The sequence below is a fragment of the Erinaceus europaeus genome, chromosome 16 (assembly GCF_950295315.1).
Source record: "Erinaceus europaeus chromosome 16, mEriEur2.1, whole genome shotgun sequence".
Classification (NCBI taxonomy): domain Eukaryota; kingdom Metazoa; phylum Chordata; class Mammalia; order Eulipotyphla; family Erinaceidae; genus Erinaceus; species Erinaceus europaeus.
The window spans coordinates 2281799-2308319 of NC_080177.1; the positions used below are offsets into that span (position 1 = coordinate 2281799).

The 26521-nt window shown below is 50.7% G+C and overlaps 1 protein-coding gene across 6 annotated transcripts in view; it reads right to left on the reverse strand.

Moving 5' to 3' along the window:
- MAP2K5 (mitogen-activated protein kinase kinase 5) overlaps nt 1–26521 on the reverse strand; it is a 271177-nt gene that overhangs the window by 56102 nt on the left and 188554 nt on the right. For all 6 annotated transcript variants that reach the window (XM_060175660.1, XM_060175659.1, XM_060175661.1 and 3 more), the window contains 2 exons: nt 12103–12129; nt 11759–11791 (listed from right to left, as the gene is read on the reverse strand). In XM_060175660.1, coding sequence (XP_060031643.1) covers nt 11759–11791; nt 12103–12129 — 60 coding nt within the window. The remainder of the gene's footprint in view (nt 1–11758; nt 11792–12102; nt 12130–26521) is intronic.

The window sequence follows — 26521 nt, forward strand, 5'->3', positions numbered from 1 at the left end:
CTGCTTGCATGACGTTAGCTTCCCTCCCTGGGTTCAGGCGAGGTGCTGATGGCAGCCACTCGGCTGTGTGCCCGCACCGTGCCCGGCTCCGAGCTGCCAGGGAGCCGGCCCTGGCATGGAGCTAGGGCTGGGGAGGGGCGGGGTCCCCATCCTGGTATATAAAATGAGCATTGTCCTGCGGCTGGAGGGGACCACACAATTGAGCAACACATGTTAAATGACAGCCGCCAACTGCCCCACCACAGAGAGCTTCACAGGCCTCTGCCGGCGAGAAATTCATTCATTAATAATATATCAGGCTTCCCAGACAAGGGGGGCAACTTGGAGCCGTGAGGTCATAGGCGGCTAGCGAGGGGTTGGGTTTCTCCTGGCGTCAAGATCCAAACCCTTAGGCCCAACTGACTTCCTGAAGTCAAAATCAGAGGCACGTGGACCCTGAACAGTGAAAAGTGGGGGAGTCCACCTGGTCCCCCAGGAAAGGAGGGAGAGACAGACTCTGTTTGCAGCCGGGGCCAAGAAGCCCTGATTTTCCATGACACTGTGCATTAAAAGTCCATTTTGCCTGTTCCCAGTGACTTCGTACTCCTGACTATCAGAAAAAATTATTTTTCTTTTCACATATTCCTCCTATTACAGTTTTTAAAACTTGCTTCTGTTATCTGCCTCCCTCCCGACAACTCATAAATATGAATTAAATATAATTATAAATGAACAGAACATTAACTTTTGGATTACTGCTGTGTTTTGGTGGAACGCTAATGTCATTTCTAAAGAAGCAGTTATTACCAATAGAAAAAGTAATTACTAAAGGAATCGTGGCCTGAGCCTAACCTATGTTCAACCTGCCAACCAGCCCAAGTGCATCCATGGAAACACTCTGGACTTGCCAAAGGCAGGTCAGATTTCTAAGGGTGGCTTTCTAGACGAGAAAAAAGGGTGGTCTCAGCGTCAGGCTCACACACACACACACACACACACACACACACACACACACACACACACACACACACACACAAAAAGGGTGCTCCCCAAGCTGGGAAGAAGTAGTGCAGGGGTGGGGGCGGGGTAGGACCACTGAGCCTTGACCTGGGGTCACTTACAGGACTCTGAAGCCCCTCAGCAGACCAGAGCGGTCCTGTGGTCACCCTCAGTATCTGCTCACGTGACGGTCATGACGCTACCCACTGGGCTACCAGCTGTGTGTTTGCACACAGTGGCAGGAGCAGGCCCTGTACCCTTGTACTTGTGGCCTGTGTAGATTGGTTGCGTTTATTTCATATGAGATAGTGTCATATGAGGCAGATGGGTAGAGAAGTCAGAGCTCCACCCTGGAGCAGGTGATGCTTCTGGAACGCAAGGTCTGTGCTCAGCCTGCTGGGATATCTCCCCAGTCTCATCTCGTTTTCTCTCTCTCTCTCTTTTTATCTTTATTTTGGATAGAGACAGAAACTAAGAGGCAAGGGGGATAGAGGAGGAGGGAGACAGAGAGACACCTGCAGCCCTACTTCACCACTTGTGAAGCTTCCCCCTTGCAGGTGGGGACCAAGGGCTTGAACCTGGGTCCTTGTGCACTGTGACGTGTGCGCTCAGCCAGGTGCGCCACCACTTTGCTCTCATCTTATATATAATCATTTTTTTGTAGAAATGCAGTGGGGGCCAGGCTTGCATTTGGGTCGTGCACATGGCTAAGTAGCACACTACCCAAGTGAGCTATTTTACCCACCCATAAAGAAATACACAGATATCAGCACAGAGTTTTCATGAGAATAGTCGCGATGTGCAGGGAAGGCTTATTGAGAGACAGAAGGGGCTGAGATGGAGGAGGCGTTGGAGATAAGGAGAGGGCGGGGGGCAGGGGTGGGCTCTGGAGTGAAGCTGGGGCTTGTGGGGGTCAGGGGTGAGGGGTCAGCCTTGCTTCCTTGGGGAAACCAACAAGCACCTCATTCAAAACCTAAGCTGCTTCCTGCTCTTGACCTAGTCTAATGGTGCCCCAATGAGAGCCGGCTGGTTCCTGGGCTTCTCTCTGTCTTCCTAGGCCTGCCCATCAAACAGGCAGTGAAAGCCAGACAAGGTGGGTGGTGGAAAAGAGCTTGGGGCCCTGGCGTATCAAAAAGAAGAAAAATGACACAGCAAATACGAACAAAGGGATTTTCAAAGTTAGCCCAACTGCCAAATAATGTGATTTTAGCAATAACTATCTATTGCCTTCTTAAACCCCAAGACAGCAGGAAGCTCCCGCTTCCTCTATAGAGGCCCGTATCTCCTCCGGTCCTGGAACCTTTATGGTGGGACTCACTTTCCCGCATGCTTCTCTCAAATCATACCGAATGATACTGCATCTGATGATCCCAACCTAATCATTGCAAGGAGTACCACCTCAGCACGCTTCACTGCAGACTGTGTCCAGAGATGTCAGGTGTGGAATGTCAACCCTTCAGCCTCATTACTGGGTGAGACCTTTCCTTTCTCACAGGACTCCTTAGTTCCATTTTGGGTGGTTCACTTCCTGTTAACAAAGCCCTCAAACCTAGATGTAGACCAGGCCCCATGAGATAGGGCAGATGTTTACATGTGTCCATAAATTAGGGCAAAATATATACCTGAAAGCAAAAGTACACAATAGTCTGCAGTGAGTCAGTAACTGAAGCAAGCAAGCAGAAAGACCTAAAAAGACACCATCAAGTCCTAAAGAAATAGTGTCTACTTAGACATAAATACCCTCCTCACCTACTTCCTATTACACTTCCCTCACTCACTCCAAAGCTAGCTTTATCAAAGCAAGGACTGCAAAAGCTGAATAAGGGCAAGAGACGGGCAGACTTTAATGATGACTCTTTAGTCACTATCAGGCCACCCCATCAGCTGGGGCCCTAGTCGGGGAGTCCTGGGATTCCCCCGTAGATATGATGGGCCTAGACCTCAAATAGATCCCTCTCTCCATTGTCACTGGCCATCTCCATCAGGAACAACACAGTGGAGAGCTTTGTAGGCCCCCATAGGACCTTGCCCTCAATGTGGATCAAAAACAACAGAAAATGTTCCATCCTCCGGAGGGAGGCTGGACAACATACTCAGTGTTACACCTGAGGAAGATGGGTCCTGATACTGGGGCAGCTTGGAACGTTCCTACTCACGACCACAGAATGTGAGCTCAGACCTACAGGGATGCAGAGGTCACATAGGCTCCTAAAATGAATATGGGCCCCAGACCAAATTGATGGGGTTTACAGTCAACAATATTCATACCCCTTTCCCATATTTGGGAGCTACTCTCTTCTCTGATTCAGCTTTCTAGACCTTTTTCCAGCCATGACATCATCTCCCCAGACAACAATTTGGGTCCACCTGCATATCAGATGTCAGGCTCTGGAAAAAATTAGTAAAGCCAAAGGCCCTTTGGAATATAACTAAAATAGGCCTACTATCTATCTTCAAAACAGAGACCTCAAATCTTCATCTGCACTATTCCAGCCTTTAGGTTCATGATTAGTCAACAATTTGTTTGGCTTTATATGTTAACTCATTTTTCAGCCACCAGGTTCCAGATGCTACCATGATGCCAACTGGACTTCCCTGGGCAGACGACTCCATCAATGTGTCTTGAAGCCCCACTTCCCCAGAGCCCTGCTCCACTAGGGAAAGAGACAGGCTGGGAGTATGGATCCACCTGTCAACACCCATGTTCGGTGGGGAAGCATGTACAAACTATTGTATTTACTGTTGAATGTAAAGCATTAATTCCCCAATAAAGAAATAAATTTAAAAAAAAAAAGAAAAAATTAGGTAGCATTCATCTGTGAGATCATATGGTTCTGGGCTTTCCTCTGTGGTGTGCTTTTAAAGTTTCTTTCCTCTATGGTGTATTTCTTTGCTGTCAATCTACTGGACTCTGTATTTACGTTTCAGCTCATGCTAGTAGTTTGCATTTCTCGAGGGAGGGAGTTGTCCCCTCCATCCAAGTTATCTCATTTGTTGACTTAACAATTTTTTTTCTCTGTAAGATGACTGTAAAGTTGCGATTCTCACTCCAGCTTTGAGTCATTTGCTGTTTTGCTGGCTTTTGTTATTTGTTCTGGTCAGTCTAGCTCAAAGATTGTCAACTTTATTAATATTTTAATGGAACAAACTTTCGCTTTCACTGGTCTTCTCTGTGGTTTTCTTTCTTCTAATTTCCTTCATCTCTGCCCTCCTTGTTTTTTTTTTTTTTTTAATTTCCTTCTTCCCTTCTTCCTGCTCTGAATATAAGGCTGGTCTTCTCTGTCTAGTTTCTTAAGCTAGACTGCTTAAGAGGCTACTACTCTGAGATTTTATTTTTTCTTCTTTACTGGGGGGTTAATGGCTTAAAGTCGACAAATACAGTAAAATACAGTAGTTGGTACGTATGTAACATCTCTCAGTTTTCCACAGAACACTCTAACCCCCACTAGGTCCTCCTCTGCCATCATGTTCCAGGACTTGAACCCCACCCCCACCCCAGAGGCCTTTACTTTGCTGCAGGCACCAAACCCAGCCCACGTTCTGCTTGGTGTCTCCCCGTCTGTTCTGATTTCTCCACTTCTGTCCATGAGTGGGATCATCTCATCTTCATCCTTCTCTTTCTGGCTCTGATCTCATTTCACAGGACTCCTTCAGGCTCCATCCATGAGGTGAAGAAGGTGATTTCACTATTTTTAAGAGCTGAGTAGCACTCCATTTTTTAAAATACAGGCATTTACAATGAAGATCTTTGCTGCGGACGCTGATTTTCTGTGTCCTGTGAGTTTTGCTATGTTGTGGTTCCCCCTTTGCACATCTCAACGTGTTCTGATCTTCCGTGAGATGTCTCCGCTGCCTTCCTGGTCATGCAGCAGGGATCATCTCCGCTGACGTGCAAGTGATCCCGACCCCCCCTCCCCCAATCGTGGTTTCCTACTGTTTTCTGCTCCCCGGAACCTGCTCTTGGGACAGCTGGTTATCTGACTCCACAGCACATATGCCACTGTCCTCCGCCAGTGTCTGCCTTCCCCAGGAAGAACTTCTCAAATGACCAGAAGAAATAAGCTACCCATCACACTCACCTCTCTGCTGTTCTCCACAGACCGCTGACCTTTGCCATCCCTAAGAGCAAGCCGTCCTTCCTTGCCCGCTCCACAGGAAGATGCCAGGCTCTCTCGGAGTCTCACTCAGTGCCACAGACCACCACACCCCAGTGTGCTGGCACATGTGAGCCGGCAGCTGCACACCCCGAGTCCCTGCTCACAGCGTAGACGCCAGACACTTTGCACATCTTGTAGCTCTTTCTGAGGAGCCAGCGCTTCCATGGAGAAGATATGTTGGGGCCAGGTCGTGGTGCACATGTTACAGTGATTAAAGACCTGGGTTCGAGTCCCCAGTCCCCACCTGCAGAAGGGAAGCTTTGCAAGTAGTGAAGCAGGGCTGCAAGTGTCTGTCTGCCTGTTTTCCTCTCTATCTCCCCCTTCTCTCTCGATTTCTGACTGTCTCTATCCAATAAATAAGTAAATAAATAAATATGAGAATAATAAGAGATATGTCTAGTCAAGTATCCAAGCATGACAAATGAACCCACTTTTTACTGAGAAAATGAACAAATCAACAGAAGCATAAATCAGGGCTTTGCTAACTGTCCTGCTGAGCACGTACAGATGCTGGAGAGGAATTTATTTTTAGCAATAATCTGCCTGAAATGTGCGTAGATTCTTGGAGTACTAATCCATTTATCTGCTTATCATTTTTTTTTTTTTAAGATGAAGGGAATACTCTGAAATACACCTCCGAACTACAAACTTTCAAGTCCTTCTGTCTGACACTTTTCCTGTGTCCCTCCTGTCCCCACCCTGCTATTTCAATCCTAGGGCCTCATACGTGCAAAACACACTTTGCCAGGCAGCTGCACCCCACGCCCTCTCCTCCCCTTTCCTGAGGTGGGAAATCTTTATTACCCTTTGAGACTTGGCTCTCTGCTGCTCCAACACTCTCCTCCATCTCCACCAAACGATGGCAGCCTGCCTGGGCTCTGTAGACCCAGATGATAATGGGGAGGAAAGGAGCCCTAAGACACCCAGTCAGTCCAGGTGTGAGTCCCCAATGCCGCCTGCTACCCTGATGCTCGGGCCCCGCCTGCCCGGCACAGGTGGCTGGAAGCTCAGCTCTCTGGAGCCTGGAGGCTGCCCTGAGGGAGACCCGCTCTGCTTGGGCTGGGCCACGTGAGGGCTCTTGACAAACAGCTGCCCGGTGAGCTAAGCCCACCCACCTGCCCAGATTCGAGGGGGTTGGTAACCTGGCTGGCAGGGCACAGCATTTGCATGCTTGAGGCGCCAGGTTTGACTCTAGCCGCCGTGAGTACTGGGCTGGTGCTCTGACTTCCCTCTCTCCACCTCGTATGACAGAAGTTAAACTGATCTCTGAAAAAGGAGGTGATTACCCCCCTTCTCCAATGGGCCTCTGTGACCTTCCACACTCCACTGGCCACCTGGCTCCCAGCTGGCACCTCTTCGCTCAGCTAGGGTTACCAGGGGACGTGCCAAGACTGGAGAAGGGAGCCCAGCTCGCTGGGACAGCAGGTGGTCACTGAGAAGAGTGAGGAGGAGGAGGGACTGCGGGAGACAGAGGTGACCACAGACGGAGCACGGAGCCCCGGGCACAAAGAGTCAGTCAGCCTGGGCGCTGGGGAGCACAAGGCTCTAACAGACCTCAGGAGGCCCAGCCCCAAGGGCCCAGGTCAAAGGCACAGGAGGAAGGACTGGTGGGACTCAGTAAAGGGAAAGGTGCATCCCGAAGGTGTTCTGGCCCCAGGACAGACGCACATCAAGGCTGACACGTCAGGCTGACACTCACAACAAAAGTTGGGGCTATGAGATCCCTCCACTCTGCCTATGGCTGCCAAGACGTAATATATCTGAGAAACGGTTCTTTCAGAAGATGCAGACTTTCTCGCTGGTGCCGGAGTTAAAAGGAGTCAGTCTCAGAGACCTGGACGACGGGGGCTTCATATGTCCCTTGGGGCGGGGGGGCTTCAAATACCACCCCGAGCCCTCCACATCAGCCAGTGAGGCCTTCACCACCCCCAGACATATGACCTTGACAAAGAACCAAAGAACTTGACAGGTATTCAGGCATGGAAGAGGGGCCAGTTCCAACACACACACACACACACACACACACACACACACACCCCACAAACGAGAATGCCTGTGTATCACTGCATCTAGAACCGGAGACCTCACGCATGCAGGGTCTGTGTCTTTCTACTAAGCCACGACCCTGGCTGCCCCAAGCAGTTTCCCAATTAGAGCTTCCTCGAGCCTGGTGGGGTGTACACACTCGCCCACTGAGTTGTGACACGGAACTCCTAACATCTTATGGGACTGGAAGCCAGTGTGAATGAAACATCAGGTGAATCAGACGTTCCCTGGAGGGAAGCCGCTTGAGAGGTGCCCTGCAGACAGCTCTCAGAGCAGCACCGCCGGTGGGACACAGGACTTGCGTGTCTGAGGCTCCTGCTTCAAGTCCTGGTGCGGCGTGTGCCGGAGGGATGTGCTGGTCTCTCTCCCGTGGGAAACTTTATCTCCTATGAAATAGGTGTTTTGTTTTGTTTTTCAGCCCGGGAGGTGGTATAATGGATAAGGTGTTGAACTCTCGAGCATGAGGGTTTGAGTCTCATCCCTGGCATTGCAAGTGCCAGAGTAATGCTCTGGTTCTCTTTCCTCCCTGTCACTAAGGAAATAACCAGAATGAGAGAAATGAAGAGGAAAAGGAAGGAAGAAAGGGGTGAGAGAGAGAGAGAGAGAGAGAGAGAGAGAGAGAGAAGGACATTCACTACCCATGTCCTGAGTTAGCCAGTTTCAAATCAGGCAGACTTCACCCACTGAAATTACAAATAAACTGAACTTCCCAGAACTCTGATGGGAGTTTGATTTCTGTCACCTTGGCAACTCTTTGGGGTGCTGAGCTGCTGGTCCAGGCTCTGGCTCCTGACTTCACTCCTCTGTCCTCCCCGCCTCTGCTTTTGCCAGGCCTGCCGGGAGGTCGCAAAGACCATTCCAGTGGCCTCTGCTCTCACTCACACAGGACTCCAGATGCAGCCATCTTGTCTGAATCGGGTCCCCTTACAGCAATCTCTTCTGATCTGACTCTTCTCTAGTGGGAGCCATCCTGGCTGCCTGTGACTGGGTCTCCACACTCAAGTTTCCAGATCACAGTCACACACTGAGCAAGGATTAACAGGCTCAGGTGCTGGCTGAGATTCACTGAGCCTGGTGACAGTGGAAACGGGAGGTGACTCGCTCCCTGGCCTAACCCTCAAAGGTAATGACAGGAGAGCTTCTGGAATTCTAATATGCAAGGGGTGATCTGGAAAGCAGGAAAATACAGATTCCTGGGCTGCTCCATGTCTGGGAAATGTACCTTAGTGATAGGAACCTAGAAATCTGCACACTGTTATTGTTATAATTAAATTTTTTTTATCCCCTTTTGTTGCCCTTGTTTTATTGTTGTAGTTATTATTGTTATTATTGATGTCGTCGTTGTTGGATAGGACAGAGAGAAATGGAGAGAGGAGGGGAAGACAGAGAGGAGGAGAGAAAGACAGACACCTGCAGACCTGCTTCACCGCCTGGGAAGCGACTCCCCTGCAGGTGGGGAGCCGGGGGCTCGAACTGGGATCCTTATGCCGGTCCTTGCGCTTTGCGCCACCTGCGCTTAACCAACCGGCTGTGCTACAGCCCGACTCCCCACACTTTTATTATTAACTAATGATTTTGATCTTTTATTTATTTCATGAGATAGAGAGAGAGAGAGGAGGAGGAGGAGGAGGAAGGGGCAGAGGAAAGGTGGGAGAGAGAAGCACTGTGGCACTCAGGGCCTCACATTAGGAAGTCTAATATTTACCCCGACCACCTTCCAGGCTCTTATCCTCCCTCCCTCTCTTCCTCCTCTTCCTTCTTACCAGAGCCCTGCTCAGCTCCGGCTGGTTGACGCTGGTGCTGGGGATTGAACTGGGGACCTTGGAGCCTCAGGCATGAGAGTCTGTTTGCATAACCATCAAGCCACCTTCCTCGCTCTAATTATTATTGTTTTCTAATATATTTTTTTTTTCATGGAAAGGAAGACACCAGGGAACTGCTCTCAGCTCAGGTTATTGGTGGTGGCAGGGATCGAACTGGGAGCTCTGGGCTCCAAATCCTGAGTGTTGCTGCTACCCTGGCTGCATTCTAAACAACAGCCTCTGGCCATTCCAGGCGGACACTCCCAGGAGCCCTCGGCAAGAGGAAACGACACCAGCCTGGGAGAGGCCCAAGAGGGACCGCAGCTCCGCAAACCTGCCTTTCTTAGAGGCAACAACACACCCTACCTAAGGGGGCCCATGTTCCAGTCGGTTCTAGTCACTTCCGGTCCTCTTACCAAGCCCCAGCTGTGTCGCAAGGCCAACCCGTGTTTGTTCTGCTGAAAGAAGTGAGGCCCGCCTTTCCCTACAGAAAGCATCTCCGGTTGTTTTTGGACTACGTGGGAATTGTCACTCATGTTCTGTTTTTCCCGACTGAGGGAGCTGCCATCAAATCATGGGGGTGGGTGGGGAGACAGCACAGTGACACAGTGCAGAGGACGTGCGCCAAGAGGCCCCGGTTCCACTCTTGGCACGACCACGTGCCATGGCCGAGTGGTGCTCTGGCCAAAAAACAAAGAAACAATGCAAAGAATGAAGAAGAAGAATATATCGTTACACACTGGAGCCCTTCATTCTGACCCGGCCTACGTCCAACAAGGAAACACACTGAGAGGGTCAGGGCAGTGGCACACCTGCTTGAGCGCACATGTATAAAAGGGGCCCAGGTTCAAGCCCCTGGCCTGCACCTACAGGGGGCAGCTTCATGAGCAGTGAAGCAGGGCTGTGGGGGCCTCTCCCTCTCTCTTTTAATAGTCTCGATTTTTTATATTTATTTTGGATAAAGACAGAGAAATCGAGAGGGAAGGAGGAGACAGAGCGGGAGAGAGACAGACTCTTGCAGCCCTGCTTCACCATTTGGGAAGCTTCCACCTTACATATGGGGAGCAGAGGCTCAAGCAGGGCCCTTGTGCACCCTAATGTGTGCGCTCAACCAGGTGCGCCACCAGCCGGGCCCCTCTCTCTCTCTCACTCTCTCTCTCCCAGTTCCCTCTCAGTTTCTGTCTCTATCAAATAATAATGACAATAAAAGATGTAAAACAAATCATCAAGAACAAGGAGAGCATTAAGAGGTGGGAGAGCCCTCGGTGCAACCTGCAGTGAGGGAGAGGGCGGCAAGTCTGGTCCACACTGGCACCCAGAGAGAAGCCCAGCAACACCCCAATACCGGGAGGGCTCTCTGCACCTGGGAGTCCCGGTGGCCGGCGGCCGGCAGAGTCTGGGAACCCAGCTGAGCTGCCAAGGTCAAGGTTGCCCGGGGAACTCTCTCAGCACAGCTGGGAGGGAAGGGAGCCCCTTGGAAAACGCGTTTGCCGGGCAGGCGTCTGGGGGGAACAGGACGCTCGTGGACTGCAAGATGACAGAGGCGATGGATGAGTGCAGGGGTGTGGGGGGCCCCGTCTGCTATGTGAGCTGATGAGGCCTCCATTTGTCTCAGGAAGCTGGCTTCCCGGTGGCCCCCGGGGTTGACGGCCTGCCGGGGACTCGCTGCCGCCGGAGTGGGCGCGGGAGCGTTTGTTTTTTCCCTGGGAGGATCTTTATCCTTTCCCCCAAACCTCATAACTGGTTATACAGATGTTTAATTGAAGGGAATAATTATGAATGACGATTTGTTTTTTTCTCCCCTTTCAGACTTTCCTATCTGAATCATTTAGCGCCTTCATTCCAAGTGTTTTCAATATTGTAACACTGAAGACTTGGGAGAAAAAAAAAATGAATCAACACTGTGAGCTGGCAGGGCTAAGCTCAGAGAAATTCAGGTTGAAAATCTTTTTTATGCTGACATCTCTTCATTGAGAGAGCTTGTGTGCGGTAAGGCCGCTGACATATAGGGGAAAGAGGAATTTGGAGCCAGAGTAGGAAATGAACCACCTGAGAGGTGGTGCCCCGGATGCCGCGTTGGACTCTCTCAAGCATGAGGTCCTGGGTTCGATCCCTGACATCGCCTGGCTTCCCTTTCTCTCACTAATCAAAGTCAATCTTGCACAAGTGCAAAGAGTTGATTGAGAAAGAAATGTACCTGGATTAACTAACTCCCCGAAAGCAGAGGCAGTGAGGCCCCGCCGAGGGGAGGGGTCTGAGCAGCAAAGGGAGGGGGCAACTCCAGCTCAAAGTTCCCAGAGACTAGTTAGGATGCCAGGGCTCCGTCCTGACCTCTGGCTGTGGCACACCTTTCTCTCTGTCCCAGGCTCTGGGGGCGCCAGACACGGGGAGCCAGTCCTGGGAGCCGCTCTGCTCTGGAGAAACAATGAAAGCTCTCTGGTTTGCAGCCTCGCCCGCCCAGCAGGCTAGGGAGGATGGATTTTTTTTTTTTGTCTCCAGGGCCTTGGGGACCCCCAGGGCCCAGCTTGGTGTGGAGGGTGAGTGTGGGAGTTGGGGCCGGGGGAGAGGAGGGCCTTGACAGCCTGCCTAGGCAGAGAGAGTCTGGTTCCGACCGGAGCTACGGCCGGAGCTACGGCCAGTTCACGTCACACAGCCGCACGCCACAAACTTGCTCCGAGGGTGTTGGGCATTGTGCTTCATTAGGAAACAAAATATAAGCTTTCCACACCATTAGGGATGACTTTAGGAGGGAAAGCACATAAGACGACGCCTCACCTCATCAACAATGCACTGCAGAAGCTGGAGAGGCTGGAAGGGAGAGGAGAGAGGGCCGGTATTAGCCGCGGTGCAATATCTTTACAGTGGAGTGGGAAGGGAAAACCATTAATGCAATAAAATATAGCAAGATTAATCAACAACAGCAAACTCTTAGGGAAACATGGGCATGCAGGATGTCCTATTATTTCTAATGGTACCTAATCTAATACAGGCAGTTAAAGGTTTGCATTTTCTTCAAAATGCAATTTGCGAAGTTTAAAACAAGGCATCCAAGCATGCAAAGGGAGCAGCCATCAGGAAAAAGAAAAGTGAATTTTTTTCCCTGAACTCATAAAGCTTACCATTAAAGATCCCTGGTTTTTCTGAATCTGAAAAAAAAAAAGAAAAAAAAAAAGGCAATATGTAATTAGCATGTCATAATCAAAATGACTCACTTGGACACATTATGATCACTGAGAGAAAATTATTGCATTGCTGGTGGCAATCTGTAGGCATGTGTTAACACAATTTACATAATGAAAATACACAAATGTTAATAGCTCGCTTCTCATTTATAGGCGAAAGTCAGCAGAATGTTAATTTCACACAACACTTTTTAGTACCCTCCAGGTTGTATTAGAATGGGGGGGGAAAACCATAATCCATTTGAAAAGGCTGTTTACGATTCAGATATAAATAATGTTTTATATTGCTAGATGTGAACACTGGGCTTAATGTTGCAATCATTGCTAATGTTATGAAGCTCACTCTTTTTAAATTAAAAACCGATTTATTTAAAATTGAAATTAAATCATAGTCAGAAATTAGAATTTTTGGATTCCTGCCAGGGTCGGACTCACTGACGTCCCCTGTTTTGTGAAGAAAACTTTAATTATGTGGTTGAACTTGCAGTTTCCGACTCAGGAGTCGGGTGAAGTGGCCACCTTTTCCCAAAGTCCCTTCAACCTGTTTCCCGGGCAGCCGGGCTCACTGGGGGAGCTGCATCTCTATGACTTTTCCACTTTAGTTTCTTTTTGTTTTTCCAGGGCTTCAAAGCAGACTCAAGTACGACGGCCCGCTCCTGATCTGTATTCTGCAGGGAGGCTGCGCACACCCAACACCGACAAGACAGCGTCTCTTAGGAAGTCAGGAAGATGTGACACCAAATTAATAAAACATCCACTTAGTAATTAAAGTATTAAACACTCCAGTGCCCTCCACTGCGCCCCCCCATACACACCAAAAAAATGCCTGCAGTTATTACAAACTTGGTGAAAATTGCAAACCTATGTACCAAGTCTCCTAAGAAAGACAGATCCAGCCACCAAATAGGACTTTGCTTTGCTGGGACAGTCAGTGAGCTGCTGAAAACTGGCGAGGGGCTGCGTTTCCAGTGATGTGGCCGGAAGTTCGTCCATGGACATGGTACCAGGCGAACTCCAAAGTCACCTTGGAGGGAGGGACGGCCACCTGGATTCTCTGCGGGGAACATGCCTCACGGAGGATGGGCACAGCCTCAAAGTCACAGGTGCGCCCTCTGCTCCAACGGGGAGGTCTCTTTCCCCGCTCCCTTCTCTCCAGTGTCTGTCTGTACCCCAGCTGCCCACAGTGGGAGCTTGGTTCACATGCACCTGGACGCACCTGTATTGATGGCGGGCATGGTGGTTTTGTGGGCATGTGGGGGCATCTTCTCAACTAAGTCCATCAGCGGCTCAGGGGAGGAAGCTCCCAGCATGTACTTCTTCTGCACCCCACAATAGGCACTGCCCTGTGATGCTTCTGTGTCTTAGAAAGTACCTTCCGGAGAGTCAGGCGGTAGTGCAGCGGGTTAAGCGCAGGTGGCACAAAGCGCAAGGACCGGCGTAAGGATCCCGGTTCGAGCCCTTGGCTCCCCACCTGCAGGGGAGTTGCTTCACAGGCGGTGAAGCCAGTCTGCAGGTGTCTGTCTTTCTCGCCTCCTCTCTGTCTTCCCCTCCTCTCTCCATTTCTCTCTGTTCTATCCAACACCAATGACAACAATAACAATAACTACAACAAGACAACAAGGGCAACAAAAGGGAATAAATAAATAAATATTCGAAAAAAAAAAAAGATAGTACTGGGCAATAGCATAGCGGGTTAAGCACATGTGGTGCAAAGCACAAGGACTGGAGTAAGGGTCCCGGTTCGAGCCCCTGGCTCCCCACCTGCAGAGAGGGCACTTCACGGGTGGTGAAGCAGGTCTAGGTGTCTGTCTTTCTCTCCTTCTCTGTCTTCCCCTCCTCTCTCCATTTATGTCTTATCCAACAATAATGACAGTAATAAAAACAACAATGATAACAACAAGGGCAACAAAAGGAAAAAAAATGGCCTCCAGGAGCAGTGGATTCGTAGTGTAGGCACCGAGTCCCAACAATAATCCTGGAGGCAAAACAAAAAAGAAAGAAAGGAAGAAAGGAAGAGAGAAAGAAAGAAAGAAAGAAAGAAAGAAAAAAAAAAAAAAGCACCTTCTGATTCACCCCTCCATCCCTCCAAGCAAATGTGGTGTCCACTCACTGCTGCTCTCGGATCTCCATCCCCCCATGCCACAGCCACCACTCCCTGGACCCCCAGTCTGAGGGGTACTGGCTCAGTACTCTGATTCCATGTCTCTCCTTAGCCTGGTCCTCAAATCCTCCCTGCTCCTCCTTCCTCTTCCATGAGCACTTCCGGCGAAGGCTCTGTGGGTGACAATGCCTCCTAAGAAAGGAAGGCAGAGCTGCTATCTGCCACCCAGAGTGGCTGTGGACTTCAGTGACAAGATAACAAACCGCAAACCATTCCCCCCAAACTCTGGCTTCCTTCTCTTACCCTGAGGTGGCTTTTTGTGTTCACTTGCTGGATATTTTTTCCCCACCAGGGTTACTGCTGGGGCTCAGTGCCTGAATGACAACTCCATCCTTCCTGGTGACCATTTTTCCTTTTTTTTAAAAAAAAACTTTGTTAAGCGCAGGTGGCGCAAAGCACAAGGACCGGCATAAGGATCCCGGTTCGAACCCCGGCTCCCCACCTGCAGGGGAGTCGCTTCACAGGCGGTGAAGCAGGTCTGCAGGTGTCTGTCTTTCTCTCCTCCTCTCTGTCTTCCCCTCCTCTCTCCATTTCTCTCTGTCCTATCCAACAACCACAACAACAATAATAACTACAACAATAAAACAACAAGGGCAACAAAAGGGAATAAATAAATAAAATAAATATTAAAAAAAATTTGACAGGACAGAGAGAAATGGACACGGGAGGGGGAGCTAGAAAGGGAAAGAGACAGAGAGATACCTGCAGACCTGCTTTTCCCCCTGCAGGTGGGGAGTGGGATTCAACTTCTGGGATGTCTACGTACAATCCAAGCTCTAGCTCAGGAAAACAGATCTTTCTCAGTAAGGGTTACTTGTAGTGAACAAATAACTGTAAATCCATTTTCCCGACACCAAAGACAGTTTTTCCCAAATTTTGGGCAGGGGAATTTACCACAGACATTCAGAGAGAGAGAGAGACAGAGACACAGAGAGACACACAGAGAAAGAAACATTCAGAGAGAGAGAGGCATTCAGAGAGAGAGGGGTAGGGAGAGAGAGAGAGAGAGAGAGACATTCAGAGAGAGAGAGAGAAGGAGAGGATCACAGGGCACTGTTTCCGGGAACATGTGCGCTGTGTGGACTGAGTGATCGCAGGGGAGGGCATCTCTTCCTGAACTGAGATCCGGAAGGCTGCTCCTCTGGCTCATGGTGTCAGAGACGCTGACACTGTACCATTTTCACCATCAACCTTTGCTACAACGTAGAAGACAGGGCCACCAAGGTGGGTTTTTTTTCTTTCTTTTCTTCTTTTCTCTCGTGATCTTACGCCTATCCTGTTTTGCCCAATTTTTTCTCTTTCTTTTAAAGGAAGACGTTGTTATCCAGTTTTATTACACGCTTTGGAGAGCCACATATTATATAAAATCATCTTCATAAATTTTGTATTAAGGTAGCGGTTTGCCAGTACCTGAAATTGATTCAAAATGCTTAAGATACTCAATTACTTTTTAACATTGTTACACGAGGGGTGACTTATATCTTCCATTGCCCACGAATCTGATGATGCAACATCATTGTAATTGATTCATTTTCTCAATTAAATAAAGCTACTGTGCTGTTCCTTCTATGAACGCCGCGTGGCCCGAGGAGTTAGATGTATTACCGCCTCTCCCGGTCTCAGACAGATCGCCTCGAAGGCTCTGCATTCTGCTCCTCTGTTAATTCCACCAGAAAATTTAACGTCGCACTTATATTTTCCGAATCCTCAACTGCCGCGCGCGCGCTCGACTGTATTTATATTAGGCGTATTTTTCAAGTGCTAAACTCGCTGTTGTTTACCTTTTTCAAGATCATATCATGGAGCAGAAGCAGCAGCTGTAAAAGAGATGGCGCGGCCCCCACCCCTCCCTCAGGGGGCTGTCTCTGCTCCTGCACACAGATGGGAGGACAGAGGGCCCTGGCTTTATGGCACGTTCAGAGCGGTGCTGGGGTCCTGGCTGTGAAATGCGGGGCCTGTGGACGGCCGACATTATTCTGGGCCTGCTGTGTGGAGGCTGAGGCCTTGGGGACGGAGTTCAGAGGAGCAAGGCGACACTGTCAGGGCTAATGGACTTCCGTCTGTAACTGCCTGGGCCTGGGTTCTGCTCAGCCTGGCTGTCTGTCTGGACTGTCTCCTGATCTGGGACGAGGTCAGTCAGGCCCATGATGGCTCCAGCCACCTCCACGCCAGGGGCATTCTGACAGGCTAGCCAGACAGCCCTGTGCCTCTCTGGGGCCTTTATTCACATCACCGTCTGCCTTTTCTTTGCGAGAAGCTAGCTGCAAGACTGTTGGCCAAGGGAGCAGGGCATGTAGTTAGAGTTCCCTTTGTTTTATCTGGGAAGAATCACTGTGGCAGGGAAGCGTGAGAGCCAGACCCCAGAGGTGACCAGAGTTGACTGAGCGCAGGCTTCCCTGCACAGACCCTACAGTAGACAACTAGATGGGGCTGAGGGGAGGCTCACCGGGCAGGGTGCAAGCCTTGCCATGTTCGTGGCCAGGGTTTGAGCCCTGGCACCACTTAGGAGGTACCCAAGCACCTAGGGAAAGCTGCAATGCTATGGTTTCCTTATCTCTCTCTTGGAAGTAAAAATGATGAAAACAAGCAAACAAAGTCAGCCAGTGAGTGGTGCAGGAGACCCTGACACCGGGAAGAGGAGGAGGGGGAGGAGGAGGAGGGGGGGGAGGAGAAAGGTTCCTATAAGATGACTCGGGTTCCAGCCATGACATCATCTCCCCAGACAATAACTTGGATCCACTGGCATATCAGACTTCAGCCTCAGGGGCAAAAAGAAAAAGGGAAAAAACCAAAAACCAGTATAGCCACAGGCTCTTTGGAATATAACTAAAATATGCCTACTAGCTATCTACAAAATGGAGACCCCCCAACTCTTCATCTGCACTATCCCAGCCTTTAGGTCCATGATTGGTCAACAATTTGTTTGGTTTTGTATGTTAACTGTTTTCAGCCACCAGGTTCCAGATGCCAGCATGATGCCGACCAGACTTCCCTAGATAAGACAACCCCACCCATGTGTCCTGGAGCTCTGCTTCCCCAGAGCCCTGCCCCACTAGGAAAGGGAGAGACAGGCTGGGAGTGTGAATCCACCTGTCAACACCCATGTTCAGCGGGGAAGCAATGACAGAAGCAAGACCTTCCACCTTCTGCATCTCACAATAACCTTGGGTCCATACTCCCAGAGGGATAGAGAATAGGAAAGCTGTCAGGGGAGGGGATGGGATACAGAGATCTGGTGGTGGGAATTATGCGAAGTTGTAGCCCTCTTATCCTATGGTTTAGTCAATGTTTCCTTTCTATAAATAAAAAATTTTAAAAAAAAAGATGACTCAGGAATTTGGAAAATGAACTTGAACCAGTGACAGCCAATACAAGTTTGCCTGTGGGGTTTCGGCAACCTAGTCAGTGACAAGTGAAGCACTCTGGGCGCCTCGCCCAACAGTGTCACCAATGCAGAGGTTTTTTTTTTTTTTTTTTACCACAGCTGCCAACTGGCCCTCACTCTGCTAGGAAGCAGGGGCAGGAAGCCATAGTGGAGACCGTGGCTCTGCCTCCGCCCTCTCTGTCCTGCTCTGAAGCCAAAGCCGGCCACGCAGGTCCTGTCTGTCGGGAGACTTGGGTGGAAGGAACCTGGGTCGGGTCGCCCAGGATCAGCCAACCAGCTTTCCCTTCACGTCTTTCCTGTGCTTCAAACTTGGCTTCTTCCCTCTTATGTAGGAAAGGAAGAGTGCACAATGAAGCCACAGTAAAGGCTGGAGTTTTTAAAGACTGCTGGTGAGAGCTCACTTGTCTCCTCAGCCATGTGCGTGACCCGGGTTCAAGCCAGACTCCGGCTGCACCAAGCTCCAGTGCCGTGGCTCTGTCTCTATCTTTCGATTTGAAAAAGTTGGCCTGGGAGTCGTGACATTCCAGTGACAACAAGGAAAGAATGTCGGCTGTGGGGTGGTGGTGCAGCTTATTGTGATTCTAGCTTTTACTTTAATCTCTTTTCAAATTTCACCTTTTAAGAACAACATACATATAATGCCTTTTAAAGAATTATTATGGGGGTTAATGGTTTACAGTAAATAGACTTGGTCCATGTGTAACATTTCTCAGTGTTCTGCAAATCAGCTCCCCCCCCCACCCCAGGTCCTCTTCCATCATCAGCACCAGGACCTGAAAGCCCCCCATCTACCCCCCAGTCCTTTACTTTGGTGTAATACTCCAAACCCACTCCAAGTTCTGCTTTGTGTTTCCCCTTCTGTTCTTATTTCTCCAATTCTGCTCATGAGTGAGATGATCCCATATTCCTCCTTCTCTTTCTGGCCGATCTTACTTCACAGGATTCCTTCAAGCTCCATCCAGGATGAGGTGAAGAAGATGAATTCACCATTTTTAACAGCTGAGTAGTATTCCACTGAGTATTTAGACCTCAACTTTCTCAGCCACTCATCTGTTGCTGGACACCTGGGTTGCTTCCAGGTTTTGGCTGTTACACATTGTAGCACTTATATTTTGCAAAGTGACCCTTCAATTTTCAGATTAGGTACACTAAGATACAACCCAAGCTAAATCTACAATAGAATTGTAGTCCACTGACACCTTCTTATTCTAAATGAAAAATAAATACTGAATGAATTTTTTTCCCTTTAAAGGAAGGGACCTTCTAGATGACCTCCTTATACCTCCCCACTGTGCTATTAGGGAAACTGAGGCCTGGGGGGGGTGGTCCCAGTCACAGACCCACCCAGACCCAGGCCCAGTGTGGGGAAATTGTACAGGCTACAGGCCCGGGAGTCAGGGAGTGCTTTCCAAGATGAGATAAATCAGTAACACACATTACCTCTAATAATATAAAGCGAAGAAGGGTCAGATAGCTGACTGTCTCCATGTGCCAACCGCTATCCCTGTTGACCTCCCTACTGTGCTTGGAGACTCTCTGTGTACAACAGAGCAAACAAGACGTTGGCGGTAAGAACAAAGACTGGCGACTGAGAGCCAAGGGGGGAGAGGGCTTGGTAGGGGGTTCCTCGGCTGGGTGTAAGAAGGTCACCGTGACCATCACATCCCCAGATCTCCCTTCTGGCACCTTCTTGGTCCCCACGTCTCCAGCTCCCTCTGTGGATGTGTGTGGAGGAAGCCACTAGCTCTGAAAAGCTCAGATGAGACCTCCCTCCCTGTTAGAACAGCCAGGCCGGGCAGAACAGCTGAGGGGTCTTGGCAGGGCACAGCTCAGAGGGGATGGGGGGGGGGATGACGGACAGACAGAAAGCCACCACAGCTGTAAACCAGACCCCTTGGTGGGGGCTGTTGTCAGACACCAAGGACACTGAGTTGTCACACCAAATATAGCAGCCCACCCAGGCTGGGTGTGATGTGATTCATCCGCTGAGCCGGCCAGTCAGAGAGCAGGGCAGACGGAGCCCTCGGCCAGTGCGCCTGCTCCTGGCCCTCACCTTCCCGTGGCCTGAGCCTCACAGGTGCATGTGAGGAGGGGGAGGGGGAAGGATGGTGACTCAGCAGGTCTTTTATCCTCTTAAGGGTCCGGCGGGGGTTGGGGGGTGGGTTTGTCATCTGCAGCATCAGACTTTTCTCTTTGCACCCCCCTGGGTCCCAAAGGTGATCTTAGTTCAGAAATGACTTTAAGAACTGCAGTGCCCCCGATGAGTCCTGATTTCATCTGTTCTATTCCAACCATTGGGTTCCTGTTGATTAAACACTTTGTCCTGCTTTACATCTTAACACCTATCAACCACCATGCTGCAGATGTCACCACGACACCATCCTGACCTCCCTGGGCAGATGACCTCACCCATGTGTCCTGGAACCCCACCTCCCAGAGCCCTGCCCCACTAGGGACAGACACAGGCTGGGGGTGTGGATCCATCTGCCAACACCCATGCCCAGTGGAGAAACAATGACAGAAGCCAGACCTCCCACCTGTTGCATAAACTCCCCATAAAGATCATTGGTCCATACTCCCATAGGGATAAAGAATAGGGAAGCTTCCAATGGAGGAGATGGGACGCGGAACTCTGGTGGTGGGAACTGTGTGGAATTGTAGCCATTATTTCTATTCATGGAGCTCCCCCTGGTGCTGTCCATGGTCCTCCCTTTCGGTGCCTGGGCTTGAACTCCTAAAATCAAGTGCAGTCACGGTACCTGCCCTACCAGGTGTGCTGCCTCTGGGCCCAACACTTCTACTCTTTATGGCCACATGAATCTTACTACTTCTTTACGTGTCAAGACACCAGGAGGAGCTTCATCTGTGTCTCCAATGGCCCCATGAGAGACTCCCACACTTCTTTCTCAGCCCCCTGGGTGAAGTCCCTCTAGAATATTCCTGGCAGACAGGCAGCTTGTCTCTGGCCAGAGCCACCAGGTGATGGGGAAACAGTGCAACCCCAAAGTTGGCGGAAGATTCTCCTGAGCCCAAGCGTGTCCTGGTGTGAGCTCTGCTGCGACCACACCCAGCGACAGCCCCTGAGTAGCTCCAGACAGCTGGGGTGCTCTCCCGTGTCCTCTCTCCCTCTGACCCTCTTGGGGCGCCTGGCTGTTCTTATGCTTCCCCAGCGCCTGTTAACACGCATGCGTGACTTCCCGCCCTGGGCACAGGGGTGGGGCGTGGGGTTCAGACTCAAACTACCCAGTAGGGCCTAAGCCGCCTGGGTTCAGACGCCCCCTCCCTTCACCAAGAATGGTCTTCCCGGGTATGATTTATAGGTACTTTTTAAATCCAGGAATGTTGATGCTGCTAATCACATAAAACTTTTCACTATTATTAGGTAGAGACAGAGAGAAATTGAGAGGGGGAGACAGAGGGAAAGAGACAGAGAGATACCTGCAGCCCTGCTTCACCATTTGTAAAGCTTTACTCCTAAAGGTGGAGACCCGGGACTTGAACCTGGGTTCTTGCACACTGAAATGTGTGCTATTAACCAGGGGCACCACCGCCCGGTCCCTACTGCTGTTAATTTCTATGGGATAATTTTTTGTGTGCATCCTCAGACTAAAAAAAAAAAAAACCAGTTACCAGGGCTGGGGAGGTCTGTGTGTGTGTGTGACTGGAGGATAAAAGGAAAAAGGAGGAGGAGGAGAAGGGGGGGGAAAGGAGGAGGAAGGGGAGAAGTAGAGAGAGCAAAGATGAAGGTGGAGGAGAAGAGGACGGGGAGGAGGGGAGCCAGCTGGAGCTGTGGGTCTGTACAAGTGGAAAGCCTCAGTGGGGCAACACCCACAAGGCTCTCCTGCCGTCCTCATGTGCGTGCGGGTGAGCAGAATCCGGCGGACCACCTCCTTTCTGGGTGCAGACACAGTGACATTCTCACTGAAGCAATTACTCTGTGCAGGTCCGACTGGGCTGCGGGGCCCAGGAACGGGGGGGGGGGCACAGCCAGGCCCTCAGAGAGAAAGTGTCTCATCCAGGGCTCCTGAGAGACATGCAGCAGCTGTGGATGCCGCTCCGAGTCTGGGTCTAACACACTCGCGGGATTCAGGGTGCTGGTGGCTGCGAAGGCTGCGTCTCCTTGATTCGAGGAGGGGTGGGGGTTGCAGGCACATGGAGGAAGGCTCTCCCTGGGCTCAGACCCCACAGACAGGGCACATCCTTCCTGCCTCACTCTCCACCTCCTCGATTCTCTTGCCTTCTCCCCGGGGTGCTGATGGTGTGGACAGTGCGGCTAAAGCATACGTGACTTGGTTTGAAAAACTCGCTTTTTTTTTTTTTCCCTGTTGCCACCAGGGTTATCACTGGGGCTCAGTTCCGGCACTACAAATCCATGGCTCCTGATGACCTTTTTTTCCCCTCTCTTTCTTTCTTTCTTTCTTTCTTTCTTTCTTTCTTTCTTTCTTTCTTTCTTTCTCTCTTCCTTTCTATTTTACTTGATAAGATAGAGAAAAACTGAGATGGGAGGGAGAGGTAGGGAGGGAAAGAGAAAAAGAGAGACACTTGGGAGTCGGGCTGTAGCGCAGCGGGTTAAGCGCACGTGGCGCAAAGCACAAGGACCAGCGGAAGGATCCCGGTTTGAGCCCCGGCTCCCCACCTGCAGGGGAGTCGCTTCACAGGCGGTGAAGCAGGTCTGCAGGTGTCTGTCTTTCTCTCCCCCTCTCTGTCTTCCCCTCCTCTCTCCATTTCTCTCTGTCCTATCTAACAACGACGACATCAGTAACAACAACAACAGTAACCAGAACAACAATAAAACAACAAAAGGGCAACAAAAGGGAAAAAATGGCCTCGGGAGTTGGGCTATAGCGCAGCGGGTTAAGCACAGGTGGCGCAAAGCACAAGGACCGGGTAAGGACTCCAGTTCAAGTCCCCAGCTCCCCACCTGCAGGGGGGTCGCTTCACAGGCGGTGAAGCAGGTCTGCAGGTGTCTGTCTTTCTCTCCCACTCTCTGTCTTCCCCTCCCCTCTCCATTTCTCTCTGTTCTAGCCGACAACAATAATAACTACAACAATAAAACAAGGACAACAACAGGGAATAAATTTTTAAAAATTTAAGGAAAAATTTTAATTAAAAAAGAGAGAGAGACCTGCAGACCTACTTTACCACTTGTGACGCATCCACCCTGCAGGCAGTGAGGCAGGGGGCTCGAACCCAGGTTCTTGAACATGGTGATACGTGAGCTCAGTCTCACCATGGGTGTGCCACCGCCCGGCCCTGAAAGCCTGCTTCTGTGGAGACTGCGTGAGTGCTCAGAGGGTGGGGCTGTAAGCCTCTGTGCCATAGTCCCACCGTGGCAAGTGCCTGCTCAGGCCTTGGACCTCCGACTAGAAAGAAAGGGAAAAAGTCTGATCTGAGCCGTCTGTCCGCCCTGCACTCTGCCACCCAGCCCGTGCGACAGCGGCCAGTCTCTAGGCCGACGACCTCGCGTTAGCGCCCGACGTCTGGCTGAGCTCACCTTGGTGGCTGAGCCTCCGTCTTTGGGGACTGTCCCCTTGAGACTGCTCCTCTCCTTCCCGGTCACTGGCTTACGTGACTTTAAACCAGCGGATCTGCTCGGTGAGGTGCTGAGGGCATCGGGCCTTGTGCGACGGCTCGAGCCTGTGTGTCGCTCTGGAATGGACTCCCGGTGCCTTGGCCTGGCCGCCAGTGCCAGCGCTCGGTCTTGGCGGAGCCGTGCTTTCCCACAGTTCCAGAGGCTCCCTGCTCTCCTGGCTCCGGGGGTCCCTGGGACCCTCCTTCCACCTGTCTGGTCCTGGAGCCCCTCCATCCTCCTCCTTTGAATCAGCTCTGTGTCCCTTTTAGACAAGCCACGGATTTCCCGCCAGATGTCTCTCTTTTGGGCACTCCAGAGGGCTGGGCTCTTAGCATCTTTGGTGTTTCACTTGAGGAAGAACTCCCCAGCCCTCAGGAACCCCTCCAGAACTGCTGAACACTTCAAGAGGACTCTGAGCTCCATGCAGCAAAGCTTGGCAGGGCCTGTTCCCCTTTTGGTGCCAGGGAGGCCCAGGGCCCCAAGCTCACCTAGGTCCTCAGCTCGGGAAGATGCTGGAAACCTGTCCACTACCGCCGTGGCTGCCTGTGTTGGGGTCTCGTCCCCCAGGGCGCGATGTGGGCACCCCCATTCCGGGACAGTCCTTTCCATCTCTGCAGACACCCTCGGTGGAGGCGGGGCTGTGAGGTGTGGGTGTGTAAGGTAAGGATGACCGCTGGGCGGAAGCCTCTGGGCTCCACGTGTCACCCACCTCCGTCCCAGCCCTCGGAGTGGGAAATGGTCTGACCAGGTCATTGTAGCGAGAGTCACCCAACGGTGAGTGTCCTTCTCTGGGGGTGAGGGAACCAGACTAGACTCACACCCTGAAATTCTCAGGCAGCACCCCCGCACATGGAGGAGGGGCAGCAGAAGAGCCCAGAGACCACGCAGCCTTGGCAGAGGAGAGAACGGATGCCGAAGCCGCTTCACACCACACAGGGCCTCCTGGGGCCCCAAGCTCAGGGCTGCAAAGCCCAGCTCTGCCGCTGTGCTGACCTGACCATCTGAAAGGAGAGTCTGGGTCTTAAAACCCGCGCGTATCACAACCGTGACTGCAAATGACAGATTGCGGCTCAGGAAGAAAGAGAGACTGGAGAGGGAGGCTCTTGTGGGATCAGAGAAGTAATTCATTTCGCTCCTACCTGGTGCAGGACATGGTCATATGTTCCCAGAGTCACACAGGTACATAAATCCCGAAAGCGGCTTTGGGGAATAGATATAAATAAAACTGCCACCACCTTGCTCTTGCTTACCGTCCTGAGTTTTTTTTTTTTTCTCTTTGTGATTTAATAATGATTTACAAAACTATAAGACAACAGAGGTCTCATTCCACACTGTTCCCGCCCCCAGAGCTCTGTGTCCCCACTCCCTCCACTGGAAACTGCAGTGGTTCTCCAAGGTCACAGATGTGGGTTGACTTTTTATCAATCACTATATAGCTATATTATATTTTTTGTCTATGTTTCTCTGTGATCCTGCCTTCACTTCCTTTCTAAGTCTTACCCACACCTATTAATATTTCCCAGTGTCCTCCCTTTTTTCCCTTTTCTCTCTCAGATGAGAGAAGCAGTGCCTGGCTTCCTCTGTTTCCCAGATTCACTTCCCTTTCAATGATGGTACAAAAACAAGATTCAGGTCCTGGCGGAACTGGGGTTCAGAACCCTCTAGTCCTCTTCCCCCTATCATTCACCCCTCTGGGAGTCTGGACCACAGTTCTTTTCGGGGTTCAGAAGGCGGGTGGCCTGGCTTCTGTAATTGCTTCTCCGCTGGACATCTATCCTGGATCTTTCAAAGTGCTCTCTCGGACATAAGTGCATGTGATAGAGACATCCCAACCCCTCCACTCACTCCCAGCAGTCTAGAAAACACCCGTCTCACGCCCATCTTGTCTGTAGAGGGGGATGGGGAACCCTGAGGGACGTGTGCCAGCTGACTGTTTGCAGAGACAGATCTCACACTGCCGACTCCCAAGCTCAGGTTGGCTCTCGGTCTCCCGGAGGGACTCACCAAGCCCATGTCCTTAGCTGGCCTGTGCTTCACTGGACATCTCTGACAGGTGACCACCTCCCTCCTCCATCAGCCCCTCCCAGGGCTGCTTCAGTTACATGGTGTGTGTGTGTGTGTGTGTGTGTGTGTGTGTGTGTGTGTGTGTGTAACTGGGAGAACACTGAGGGGAGCAGCACTGTAGAATCTACCTGTGACCAGGAGACTCTGCTTGCCATGGGTCGGCCTCCCTGTAAATCTCCCAGGCTCCCTAGAACAGGCTGCACTGTCCCTCTGAGGCCAGAAGGACCATCTCTTGCAGGGTCCCCTTCCTGCCTATTTGCTTGAGACGCTTCTCTCTGCCAGACTCTGGCTTCTCCAAGAGGAGGGACCACACTTGCCCTGTTTTTGTACTCTCACCACACCTGCCCTGCTTTTGTACCCTCACGCTCCCTCAGCCCATATCAGGCCCAGTGCCACCCAATTGAGATGCGGGTTGTGGAGTTATTTAGAAGGTGCTAGAAGAGAAATCGAACCACTGTGGTGGTTAGCGCTTTGACAGCAGACAGGAGTCACTAACCTGGCAGGCTGTCTCCATCTGTCTCCATCCCGGCCTTAACGAGCAATTTACCTGGAGTAGGGAGGGGAGGGTATGTTTCTAAGCTACCCCCATTCTGCAGGTGATTTCTCTCCCGTGTCTGCTCTGTTTTAAAGGCATGTGAGGAACCCACCTGTCTGACGCAGGGTGAGCACATAACAGGACGAAGCCTCCTGATGAAAGAGCCATAGATGCTGGTAGCAGAGTCTGACATCGGCTATTACAAAAGTGCACGGGGAAAATAAGCCTGCTCCACATCTTAAACCAGTACAGTGTGATAGAGACAGATTTAAAAAATAATACCAGGCTTATAAGGTCACAGCACTTAGCAGCCTGCACAAATAAAAAAAAAAGTGCACGGGAAGAAGCAGATGTCTCTTGAGTGAGGTGAGCAGGTCCATGCCACTCACATCCCACCCCTGCATTTTGTGAAACATAAAATCTGATGATTTTTTTTTTTTTTGGGCTAGAAATCTCAGCACGGTTTGAATGTCCATATCCTACATAGGGAGGATGAATAACAAGCCCAAACGTACTAAAACATTCAGACTAGAAATATGTTTAGAAAAAAGTGGAATGCACAATGCTTTTTTCCTGGAATTTTGTCAGTTAAAGGTAAGTTCTTGAAGTTAAAGGTAGGGTGCCTGAAGTACTGATTCC